At 47.1% G+C, this 13,352-nt stretch overlaps 1 protein-coding gene across 1 annotated transcript in view; it reads left to right on the plus strand.

Moving 5' to 3' along the window:
• Positions 1 to 239: 239 nt before the first annotated feature.
• Positions 240 to 13,352, plus strand: part of RHPN2 (rhophilin Rho GTPase binding protein 2) — a gene marked incomplete at its 5' end in the record, with an annotated part of 57,358 nt that continues 44,245 nt past the window's right edge. Inside the window, 1 exon segment of the mRNA XM_006167986.3 lies at positions 240 to 355. Coding sequence (XP_006168048.2) covers positions 240 to 355 — 116 coding nt within the window.

The following is a 13,352-nucleotide window of genomic DNA, read 5'->3' on the forward strand; positions in this document are numbered from 1 at the left end:
AGGCTGCCAGGTTCACCACGAGAACCGCGGTCAGCCATGTGGGAGTCCGGTGTCTTTAACCACCATGCCACCTGCCGGCCCCTGTGCTTTTCAATATTTTATACATGTTGTATGTTGATGCTACTTTTGTTTTCCAAAAAGGTTATCTTATAAGTTAAACATTTTCTGTTATATTAAACATGATTATCCTTTTAGGGTGGCTGACCTTGTCTAAAGGGGTATCTCTTATTTTTCCTTAGGGTTGTAACCCTCTTGCACAAACCGGCCGGAGCAAATTGCAGAATCAAAGGGCTGCTTTGAACCAGCAGATCCTGAAAGCCGTGCGGATGAGGACAGGAGCGGAAAACCTTCTGAAGTAGGTGTCTTCTCACTTTCCTGTCTCGGCTGGGAGCCTGGTCTCTCCTGAAGCCTATTCCGTCTTCCCTGAACTCTGGGGCCTGGCTCTTGGTTTTGGCTTTGGGTTTCTTCCTCATTTCCGGCACCTGGAGGAGCCCCCTTGCCTAGAGCTTGGTTACGTCAAAGACAAGTATTGTATCCAGCCCGATAATGTTCTGGAGGTTTGGAGAGGAAAGGGACCGACCACAGGGTGACTGGCCTCAATTCAGGCAGCCATCTTGGTCACAAGTCCATTGGCCATCTTGTTGGCTTTTCCTGCTCTTTGTAACATTTATTTTCTCCATTGCCGGACACTGTGCCACATGTAGATTCTCTGCCTGATAAATGTTTGTCGAGGAACAAGCAGATAGCATAATGGTTATGTCCCTGGACTCTTGCATGCTGACCATGGTTCGAGTCCCAGACCCAGAGGTTTGAAACTCACGTTGGGCATATGTGTGTGCATGCCCAAAATTCCAAGAGGAGAATGGAGAAGAAGGGATTGCAGTGTGGCTATCCCCTCCTCCCCCGGAGGGTGATTTTGTACTTTCTGTCTCTCTGTCTCTCTCTCTCTGGCAAGCACATGTGCCCTATAGCAAAAATCTCTCATTAAAAAATATTCTGTCAGATGTATAAAGGATAACTAGAGAGACAGGAAAGAGGGAATGGACATTTCTACTGCCAATGTCCACCTTCCTCAGGAGGTGGGGCCCAGTCCAGTCCTGGGACCTCAGAGCACTCATTATGCTCTGGTGGTAAGATGGTTACTTATCAACACAGAACTCCGGGAAGCCTCACCTGTGTCTAGGCCAGCTTCCTTTTGTTTACCCAAAGCACAGTTTTCTTCTTCCTTAGGAGTTCTAGGGGTAACTTGTCAGCCTACATCCATGGGAGTCGAGGTGCGCACCCGCCTGTTGTCCGGGTGAGTGAGCCAGATACCCTCGGAGCCCCGGGAAGAGATGTGGAGTACTTTCTGGACCGGAACCTGAAAACTCTGCAGGGAAGGGACTTACTTGGCCTGCTTCATACTGCAGTTCCCTTAGAGCTCCCCAGAATTTTTGAGGATTCTGGGGACAGGATGCCAGAATACCTACAAAGATACTGATAATAGGTCAGTCTCAGTGTTAGGGAATAAAGAGGCTTCTCAGGAGGTTGTTGGGGGATAAATACACCAGCTGAGTGCTGGCAGAGGCTCCCAACTTCTGTGGTCACTGACTCACATGAGCGCAGGGTCAGCTCCCTGTGGGCAGCTCCCCTGAGCACCCGGTAAAGGAAGAGGTGGGTTTCTGACCAGGAACTTGGGATAAATTCAATTTCTGAATTGGTCTGTATTTGCTTCTTATGAAAGATCTCTGACATAGTAAGTGCTGAAAGGGAGGACAGGGTGTTGAAAGGGCTTATTCCTGTGCTTTTAATATGCACGGACGTTTTGCAAAAGGAGGATGAAAGAAGCTGTTAGAGTAGTAGAGTTTGATTCTTAAGAGCAAGACCAGGGGGACCAGCAGTTAGCGTAATGGCTATGTTGCTGGAATCCCATGTAGTCGACCGCAGTTTGCGTCCCGGACTCAATGGCTTAAAACTCACGCCGGGCGCGTAAGTGTGCATGCCCAAGATCCCGAGAGGAGAATGGAAGAGAAGGGATTGCAGTGTGCCCATCCCCTCTGGGGGATGATTTCTTGCTTTCTGTCTCTCAGTCCCTCTCTGTCTGGTGAGCACGCATGCCCTATAGCAAAAACCTCTCCAAAAATAAATAAATAAATAAATAAGGGCATATGCGTGTGCATGCCCAAACTTCCAAGAGGAGAATGGAGAAGCAGGGATTGCAGTGTGGCTATCCCCTCCTCCCCCGGAGGGTGATTTTGTACTTTCTGTCTCTCTGTCTCTCTCTCTCTGGCAAGCACATGTGCCCTATAGCAAAAATCTCTCATTAAAAAATATTCTGTCAGATGTATAAAGGATAACTAGAGAGACAGGAAAGAGGGAATGGACATTTCTACTGCCAATGTCCACCTTCCTCAGGAGGTGGGGCCCAGTCCAGTCCTGGGACCTCAGAGCACTCATTATGCTCTGGTGGTAAGATGGTTACTTATCAACACAGAACTCCGGGAAGCCTCACCTGTGTCTAGGCCAGCTTCCTTTTGTTTACCCAAAGCACAGTTTTCTTCTTCCTTAGGAGTTCTAGGGGTAACTTGTCAGCCTACATCCATGGGAGTCGAGGTGCGCACCCGCCTGTTGTCCGGGTGAGTGAGCCAGATACCCTCGGAGCCCCGGGAAGAGATGTGGAGTACTTTCTGGACCGGAACCTGAAAACTCTGCAGGGAAGGGACTTACTTGGCCTGCTTCATACTGCAGTTCCCTTAGAGCTCCCCAGAATTTTTGAGGATTCTGGGGACAGGATGCCAGAATACCTACAAAGATACTGATAATAGGTCAGTCTCAGTGTTAGGGAATAAAGAGGCTTCTCAGGAGGTTGTTGGGGGATAAATACACCAGCTGAGTGCTGGCAGAGGCTCCCAACTTCTGTGGTCACTGACTCACATGAGCGCAGGGTCAGCTCCCTGTGGGCAGCTCCCCTGAGCACCCGGTAAAGGAAGAGGTGGGTTTCTGACCAGGAACTTGGGATAAATTCAGTTTCTGAATTGGTCTGTATTTGCTTCTTACGAAAGATCTCTGACATAGTAAGTGCTGAAAGGGAGGACAGGGTGTTGAAAGGGCTTATTCCTGTGCTTTTAATATGCACGGACGTTTTGCAAAAGGAGGATGAAAGAAGCTGTTAGAGTAGTAGAGTTTGATTCTTAAGAGCAAGACCAGGGGGACCAGCAGTTAGCGTAATGGCTATGTTGCTGGAATCCCATGTAGTCGACCGCAGTTTGCGTCCCGGACTCAATGGCTTAAAACTCACGCCGGGCGCGTAAGTGTGCATGCCCAAGATCCCGAGAGGAGAATGGAAGAGAAGGGATTGCAGTGTGCCCATCCCCTCTGGGGGATGATTTCTTGCTTTCTGTCTCTCAGTCCCTCTCTGTCTGGTGAGCACGCATGCCCTATAGCAAAAACCTCTCCAAAAATAAATAAATAAATAAATAAATGAGCAAGACCAGGGTGGGTGGTGAGGTGACTTTTCATTTTCATTTTACTCCCTTCAGCAATTTGAATTGCTTTCATCAAGTGCATGATTTATTTATTTATTTATTTATTTATTTATTTATTTATTTATTTATTTATTTTTGCCAGTGGGAACATGTACTCTGATATCAGAGAGAAACAGGAGAGACAGAGGGAAAGGGAGAAAGCACCACACCATGGGGCATGGTCACACCACGATCCCTTCTCCGTCACTTCTCCATCCTGTCAGGATCTGGGGCTCGTGCGTGCATGTGCACACACTCACACACACACATGCCTGTGTATTTTTCAAGCCACCAGGGCCAGGATTCATGCCGTGGTCAATCATGTGGGATCTGACTCCCTTTATCATCGGACTACAGAGCTGGCCAGCACAAATTGGTTTTATTCTTTTTTATTATGAAATACTGAAGAAATCTAGATGAATAATATGAGGGAGACTCAAAAAGTTCATGGAGAATGCATATCATGGGGGGAAAAAAAACCTGCTTTCGATTTTTGCACTAAAATAAATTTGTACTTTAATTCCATTTTTCCACAAACTGAAATCCCCTCTTAAAAGCAACTCCCATGCCACTCAGTCAGAAATAACAATGCCGCTCCTGTGTCTGTTTTGTTGCTGTCAAAATAGCAGAGGACAGGAGGTCCTGGGCAGGGAAGTGGCTGGGAACGTCTCCAGATCCTTTCGTCACAAGGGAGGCGATTACTGGAGCAGACTGGGAAGATATTGGAACATTGTGGTGTTTTCTGTTTTGTTTGACTGTAAGGTTTTTGCCATAGGGTGCGTGCACTCACTGAAGAGAGAGAGAGAGAGAGAAAGAGAGAGAGAGAGAGAGAGAATGAGAAATGACCACCCAGGGGGGTTGACCAATCCACAGTGTCTTCTCCTCCATTCTCTTGGGATTTTGGACACACATGCACACGCACTGGGATGATTTTCAAGCCCCTGAGTCCTGGACTCAAACTGTGGTTGATCCTGTGGAGGTCTGGCACCTTAACCACTATACTACCTGCTGACCAGAGAACATCATAGCTTTAAAAATGTCTGTTACTGTTCCTGTTCCTGGTCAAGTCTGGACCTTGGAATTGTCTGTCCCCTGCAGCACAGGGACCTCCTGTGGCCTGTAGGACTTGGGAGAGGCCCCTAGTTTCAGGCCTCGCTTGTGCTGGGCTGGCATGCCGGGAAAGCCGTAGTGTGTTTTGTGGCTTCAGGTTCTGTTTGACACTTTGACAGGCCAGCTCTGCGGCCAGGGGGCAGATGGGCGGGCCTCTTTTGTGGCCTCCTCAGGAGTGGGTAGCAGTTGCTTTGTCTGTTCATGGGTTTGATGAGCACCTACAGGTGGTGGGCAGTGTGTGACTGCAGGGGACAAGGACACACCATTCAAGGGAGGCCCTGCTCTGGTTCTGCTTCACGTCTTGTTGGCTGGGGTGGGGAGAGGAACCTTAATACACAAGTAAACAAACCCAATCACGGCAGGAAGTGAGTTTTCTAGGCCGTGATAAAATGGGAATGTTAGAGGGTAGCATGACCTTAGAGGCAGAGGGTGGTCAGGGAGGCCTCTCGAACAGGGCGCTTGGAGTTTCTCAGGCGGAATCTGGGGCAGTGTCGCCTGCCTCGTTCTGCTCCAGCAACAACCTCTCTGCCGCCCAAGCCTGGCTTGAGCCTCGGTCAAGCTGGCAACTGTGGGGGCGGGGTGGAGTTGTTAATGATTCTCACAGTGACCTAAAAGTTCAAAGTACCCCTCTCTGAAGAATGTTGTCAGAGGAAACCCTGAAGGTATTTATTAATCTGACTCAACTGACTCCAACGGTTTCCCAAAAACAAACAGGACGGTTGGCCAAGCCCAGCTCTGGCCCTGTGGTGTCGCAGAGTGATTGACTACGTGGCTATTGGTCCTGCTGTCTTTCTGTCCGTCTTCTGGTTCCCAGGTGTTCCGCTACAGCTCCCAGGGAAGGGGCAGCCATTGGAATGGAAGCGGTGGGATGTGGGGAATGCCCCCAGGGGTGCACGAGTGGAGGTGAAGGTCCCAGCCCTTGCCACATGGGCAGGGGGCACTGCGATGAGCATGTGCAGAGGAGCCAGGCTCGTGCCTCTTCAAGGTCTTCTCTTCTGATCCATGTCAGCCAGAGACCACGAGCTTCTTGGAGTTTGATTAGGGAAATGTTGGATATTGTATTATTTTATTTTATATATATATATATATATAGAGAGAGAGAGAGAGAGAGAGAGAGAGAGAGAGAGATTTTTGCTATAGGGCATGTGTGCTCGCCAGAGAGACAGAGAGAGACAGACAGAGGGAGAGCGAGAAATCACACCCCCTCAAGGGAGGATGGTCAGGCTGCAAACCCTTATTCTGCTCCTCTAGGGATCTTGCGCACACACATATGCCAGTCCAGGACTTGAACCATGGTCGACTACGTGGTCCAGCAACATAACCATTATGCCATTTGCTGGTCCCCGATTTATTTATTTATTTATTTATTTATTTATTTTTAGATAGAGTTTTGCTACAGAGTGCAAGTGCTTACCAGCGACAGAAAGAAAGGGAGAAATCACCCTCCAGGGGGATGGCCACGCTGCAGTCCCTTCTCCTACATTCTCCTCTCAGGATCTTGGGCACGCATGCATACATGCTAAGCGTCAGTTTTAACCCACCAGGTCCAGGACTTGAACCATGGTTGACTACGTGGAAATCTAGTGGAGAAACCATTATGCCATTTGTTTGTATCTATCTATTTTATTTTGTTTCAAGGGAGATTTTTTTTTTTTTTCTTTTTTGGAGAGGTTTTTTTTTTTTTTCGCTATAGGGCGCGTGCGCTCGCCAGACAGACAGAGAAAGACATAGAGACAGAAAGTGAGAAATCACCCCCCAGGGGGGATGGTCACGCCGCAATCCCTTCTCCTTCATTCTCCTCTCGGGATCTTGGGCATGTACGCACACGCGCCCGGCGTGAGTTTTAAGCCACCGGGTCCGGGACACGAACCACGGTCGACTACATGGGAGTCCAGCGACATAGCCATTATGCTAACTGCTGGTTCCCTCAAGGGAGATTTTTTTGCTATAGGGCGTAGACGCTGGCCAGAAAGACAGAAAGTGAGAAATCATGTCCCCTCCAGGGGGGATGGTCACTCCACAATCCCTTCTCTATTCTCCCCTTGAGATTTTGGGCACGCATGGGAGTGGTGGGGACCGACCGTGCAGGGTATTTATTCACTCTAGAGGTGGCACCTGCACATTGCCCCATGGAGTGCAGTGGCAGGGTTGCCGTAGCTTCTGACTTTTTTTTTTTCCTTTTAATCTATTGTTGGGTTTAAAAGATACTGGTGACCAGTTTACGGAGGGGAGAATATCTTTTAAGCGAAGATCTCCCCCACAGATCCCTGGTGCAGTTTGTGACTGCTGGGCCAGAGGATCATAAAATTCCCAGGAGTCACTTGGGGTGGTTTGGACCATAATGATGACGACTTGAAGTTGATGGATGCTCACACCATTAGTTCTCAGGTGATGGGGACATAGTCATGCCGTGGGTGTGCAAGCCTTCCCATAGGCTTTGGGGCTGGCATTGGCTCCAAGGTCTGCCTTTCCACACTGAGATGGGCTGGAGGCAGATGTCCTGCCAGACTAGCTGAACTGGGGACCAGCAGTTGGCATAATGGCTATGTCGCTGGACTCCCATGTAGTTGACCGCGGTTCGAATCCCGGACCCGGTGGCTTAAACTCACACCATGCGTATATGTGTGCATGCCCAGGATCCTGAAAGGACAGTGGAGGAGAATGGATCGCGGCATGGCCATCCCCCTGGGGGGTGATTTCTCTCTTTCTGTCTCTCTGTCTCTGTCTTTCTGGTGAGTGTATGCTCCCTATAGCAAAAACCTCTCCAAAAAGCAAACAAAAAGACTAACTGACCTGTGGCCTCAGCCAGATGGCCACACTCAGGGATCGGGAAAATAATAATAATGAATAAAGTTAAATAAAATAAAAATTTTTTTACAAAAAGAAACTTGGGAGGAAAAAAATGACACTCAAAACAAGTGGGGACGTATGGATCAGAATGCAAAATTCACACATATGTTTAAGACAAAACATGGGATGTTAAACAAATTTCGGACTCGGTGGAGAGAAACCGTTGTCACGTAGCGGCTTTGTGTAAAAGGAAAGTTCTCAGAGGTTCTGCATTAAGGGAAAGTGTCTGATGTGGTCAGTAGTTGTAAGAAGGAGTCAAATGTGGCTATTTTTTTTTCCCAGTTTGCCCTTGATGGCTTGGTCACACATAGACAGTAAGTGACACCTCATTCTTCATGCTTATGGGTATATGCGTGGGGCCAGCAGGTAGCATGGTGATTAGGGAGCTGGTCTCCCACATGCCCGATCACAGTTTTGAGTCCTGGACCTGGAGGCTTGCTTTCTCACTTTCACTCTCTCTCTCTCACTGGTCAAATTTAAAAATAATCCTAACGAATGGAATTAATGAAATAAATAGATATTTAATTTATTTTTTTAAAGGGTGTGCATGCTCTCCATGTATCACCTAAGAGAGTGAGCTCTCCTTTGGGGGTCCCAAGCAGAGGGAGACCACGGAGAACCTGGGCAAGAGGACTGGACAGAAAACATCCTCTGGTCATCCAGGCTGGCCTCAAGTTCTTTTCTGGCTGAGACATGAATCACTAAGTCCATGGGAGTTCACAGGGGGTGCACACCCAAGCAAAAGCCAAAAAAGTCCATGTTCGGGTTGGCCCTGTGGCTTAGTGGCTATGGGAGCTGGATTCCACATGGCCAACTGCAGTTCAGATTTTGGCCCCGGTGACTTGGAAAACATGCAAAACATGTGTGCAGCTGAGCCCCAAATCCCAACAGGATGGAGAAATGGAGATGGATTTGCGACGTGATCATGCCTCATTGGGGAGTACTTCGTCTCTCTCGTTCTCCCTCTCCCTCTCTCCCTCTGGCAAGGGCACACACCCTCTGGCAGTAAAAATAAATATTGAAAAGAAAAAGACCATGCTATTCTGAAAAGGCTTATAGAAACGGGAGATGGTCATGCTGCAGTTCATTCTCCTCCACGCTCCCCCCTGGGATTTTGTGCACACATGCACACGTGTCTGGCATAATTCTCAAGCCGCTGGATCTGGGACTCAGACCATGGTCAGCCATGTGAGAATCCAACATCTTCATTTATTTATTTATTTATTTTTAAAGAATTATTTATTTAATTGTATTTATTCATTCTTTTATTTTAATTTGACCAGAGAGAGACAGAGAAAGAGAGAGGAAAAATGAGAAAGCAAGCCACCAAGTCCAGAACTCAAACCGTGGTCAGCCATGTGGGAATCCAGGGCCTTTAATCTGCTGGCCCCAAGACTACTCTGCTCTTAATCCCTAATTTGAGCCAGTGAGTTCTATTTATGCATATTGACCTGACCTGAGACAGAGATAGCTAGGCATACCACTGTCTTGTATTGGTGCACCTTATGTAAAAAACCATTCCAGCAGAGAATCAGTGGAAAATCATTACCTGTTCTAGAAACACAGCTCAAAGTGTAGCGTTGGGTTCTGAATCTTTTTTGCTCCCAAAGGTCAGCATTGCAGAAACCACCCCTGAAACCCTACCTTGCTGCCAACATTTTTCAGAGTGACCCAACCAAGAGGCTCACCTCTAAAAAGCAGCTCAGTGATTCTTTGCAAACTTACTTTTTCAAAGTTTATCCATTTATTTCTTCAGAGAGGACGCGAGAGAGACAATTGCCTTCTATAGGATGTTGATGCCCTGATTCACCCCTAGCTTCAGCCAGCCCAGATCATGAGCATGCAAGTATGTACCTAGGTCATGCACAGGGACATCACAGGACATGAACCCAGGACCTCCTCTTATGGATCTGGCTTTGCAGAGTGTTGCATTACCCCTGTGCTTCTGTCTGACCCTGTGTTGCAAATCTGAAGTTGCAAATTGTTGCTAAGTCTGGAACAGGGAGACAGAGCAAATTAATGTATAATATGAAAAAATCAAGAGCCAGTGTTATTTGGATGCTCTCCAGGTATTTGGGGGGGGTGCTCTTTGTCTCTCAGTGGTTACATTGAAGTCGGACCCACTGCTGCTGAGACCATTCAGTTCCCCACTGCTGAGGGGCAGTATTCTTCACTCTGCCATTTAGTTCCTTTCATGGATTAAAATTTGTTAAGCCTTGGAACCAGCAGATGACATAGTGGTTACATCACTGGACTCCCACATAGTTGACCGAGGTTTGAGACTTGGACACAGCAGCTTAAAACTCACACCGGGCACATGTGTGTGTGTGCCCCAAATCCCAAGATGAGAATGGAGGAGAAGGGACTATGACATGACCATCCCCCTTGGGGGGGGGAGGGCGTGATTTCTCTTTTTCTGTCTCTCCTGTGACTGCATGTGCCCTATAGCAAAAATCTTTCAAAAAAAAAAAAGGGGGGGGGTTAAACTTCAGGGCCAGCGGGTGTCATAGTGGTTAAGGTGCTGGATGGTCACATGGTCAACTATGGTTTGAGTCCCAGACCTGGCTTCAAACTCAACTGGGTATGTATGCCCAAAATGCTAAGAGGAGAATAGAAGAGAAGGGATTGAGGGGTGTGTGGGGGGGTGATTTCTCACTTTCTGTGTCTCTGGTGAGTGCACGGGCCTTACAGCAAATATTTCTTTTAAAAATTTTCTTCGTTAAGCCTTCATCAATGTAGAAAGGACTTTGTCAGGTTTCAGGAGAAATATGAGGAAACAGGTTTGCCCTCCAGGAGTAATAAATGTTTATCTTGCTTCATTCTAAAATGAATAGGGCACGTCACACAGTTGTACAACATGTAAGATTAAAGCAGGAGTTATAAAGATATGAGGGCAGGCAGGGGAAAGAAAAAGAGATTTGGCTGAAGGTTAGGCTAGTATTTGCCAGAAAGTCCTATAGACTTTGCTATACGTAAGCCACAGTTTTTCTGAGCTTCCGGGCAGGTCATAGGAGGAAGGGAATATGATCCGGAACACAATTTTTAGACTCACTAGCCAATAGAAGACTCATTGCCTCTTTTCTCGCTCCTGGTCCATCTTGGTGGCTGCTCTTGGTTGGGGGCTGTCTCACACCTAGACTGGAAGATGGTGGTGGCAAATATGAAAAAGTCACTGGAGTCGATCAACTCTCGGCCCCAACTCATTGTGAAAAGGGGGAAGTACAAGCAGACTCTGATGATGATCAGACAAGGCAATGCGAAGTTAGTCATCCTCGCCAACAACTGCCTAGCTTTAGGGAAATCTGAAATTGAGTACTATGCCATGTGGGGCAAAACTGATGTCCGTCACTGCAGTGGAAATAATATGGAATTGGGCACAGCGTGGGGAAAATACTACAGAGTATGCACACTGGCTATCACTGCGCAGGTGATTCCGATATCATTAGAAGTATGCCAGAACAGACCGGCGAAAAGTAAACCATGCAACATTTTTCTTTAATAAAACTTGCCAGGGGACCAGCAGTTAGCGTAATGGCTATGTCACTGGACTCCCACGTAGTCGACTGTGGTTCACATCCTGGACCCGGTGGCTTAAAATTCATGCCAGGCGCGTGTGTGTGCATGCCTAAGATCCCTAGAGGAGAACCGAGGAGAAGGGATTGCGGCATGGCCATCCCCCCTGGGGGGTGATTTCTCGCTTTCTGTCTCTCTCTCTCTCTGTCTGTCTGGCGAACGCACGCACTGTATAGCAAAAACCTCTCCAAAAAAAAAAAAAAACTTGCCGGAACTTGTCTATTTAAAAAACAAACTCATTACCAAGAAGTATACCAGTTCTCAATACTGAGGGCAGAGAGAATTTTCTTCTCTCAATCCTTGTGGACATTATTGGCTAGCGAATCCATCATTTTCTTCATAGTATCTCTGAGGCACAGATCTCACAAACTACAGATTGTGACCATGGTGTGTAAGAAAGTTTTTTGTTGTTGTGCTGTGGTATAATTTAAAAAATGAATATCGGAGCTGGTGGTGTGCTGAGTGAGGCAGCTTGATCCCACGTGGCCGACTGCACAGTGTGAGTCTGGATCCAGTGGCTGTAAACACACCAGGCACACGTGTGTGCACCCAAAATCCGGAGAGCAGAATGGAGCAGGGACTGTAGGATGGCCATCCTCCCTGGTGGGTGCTTTTTCTCTTTCACTCTCTCTCTCTCTCTGTCTGTCTTTGGTGCGCTTACGTGTCTTAGAGAAAAAACAAAAATTGGTCTTTGTCCCCCATGTTTGTAACACAGAGCTCTTAACCCCCTGGGAATCTTTGGCATGTTAATGAGATGACTTTGGTGGGGGTTTTCAAGATGACTGGTCCCCAGAAAGACCAAGCCCTCATTAAAAGGTTGGAATTTTGAGTTTCCCCTCTGCTTCACCCTCATGTCCAGAGAAGGAGTGGGGGTGGGTGATGAGTTCAGTCACCAGTGGCCAAGGATTTCATCTATCATGCCTGTTCCATGGAACTTCCTTAAACACATCTAAATGATGGCTTGGGTCCGGGAGCTTCCAGGCTAGCGGATGCATTGCCATGCTGGGTGGCCCAGGGAGACACGGAAGCTCCTGCCTCTTCTCACCCCCTGCCTGGTCTTATGCATTTCTTTCATTTGGCCTAAACTGAGCTGCAGTCTTTTTTCTTTTTTTTTTAAGAATTATTTATTTTATTATTTTTTAATTATTATTGTTCAATCTGACTGGAGAAAGGGAGAGGGAGAAAGGAAGCCGCCAGGTATGGTACTCAAATCATAGTCGGCCATGTGGGAGTCCAGCGCCTTAACCACCGCTCCATCTTCTGGCCCTCCGTACTTGGTTCTCGCCAGCATTAATTTCTGTGCTGATTTCAAATCTGTAAAACAAGAGGGCATCTGTAAGGCCTTTGAGGAGGTGTCAAAACCTCTGCTTAAAAACTTGGGGAAAGTTTGTTCTTGTATATTGCTGAATAGTCTTCCATTCTTGGAATACGCCGTATGAATCGACTGTTTTTAACCAGTGGACAGTAGACATTTGGCTAGACTGTAGACATTTGACTTGTTTTCTATGAACGCTCACATACAGACGTGTCTTCATGTGTACTTTTTTTTTATTTTTTGAGAGAGAGGTTTTTGCTATAGGGCCCATGCGCTCACTGGAAAGAGAGAGAGAGACAGAGACAAGAAAGTGAGAAATCACTCCTCGGGGGGATGGCCACACCGAAGTCCCTTCTCCTCCATTGTCCTCTTGGGATTTGGGGCAGGCTTGTCCTCTTGTGATTTGGGGCAGGCACGCACACGCGCCCAGCGTGAGTTTTAAGCCATCGGGTCCGGGACTCTAACTGCGGTTGACTATGTGGGAGTCCAGCGATGTCACCACTACCTGTCATCTGCTAGTCCCTTCATGTGCACATTTTAATTTCTCTCATGTTGATTTCTTGGGATAGATTTGCTAGGTGGCATAGTAAGTTTATGTTTAAAATTTTTGGAAACTGCCGAACTGTGTTCGCGAGTGGCTCTCCTATTTAGTCGGCAGTATACGAGGGCTCCAGTTTCTCACGTACTCACTAACACTTGTAATTATCTGTCTTTTTTATTATAGCCAATGTAGTGGATGTGCATTGGTATCTCATTATGTATTTTTTATTTGTTTATTTAATGTTATTATTATTATTTTCAACTTGACTAGAGAGAGAGGGAAAGTGAGAAAGCAAACCACCAGGTCTGGAACTCAAACCATGGTCAGCCATGTGGGAATCCAACACCTTAACTACATCATGCCACTTGCCAGCCCCTCATTATGTTTGTTTTTTTTAAGAATTTTTTTATTTAACTTTACCTGTTTATTTTAACTTGACCAGAGAAGGACAAAGAGAGAG

The sequence above is a fragment of the Tupaia chinensis genome, unplaced genomic scaffold (genome assembly GCF_000334495.1).
Source record: "Tupaia chinensis unplaced genomic scaffold, TupChi_1.0 Scaffold145396_1, whole genome shotgun sequence".
Classification (NCBI taxonomy): domain Eukaryota; kingdom Metazoa; phylum Chordata; class Mammalia; order Scandentia; family Tupaiidae; genus Tupaia; species Tupaia belangeri.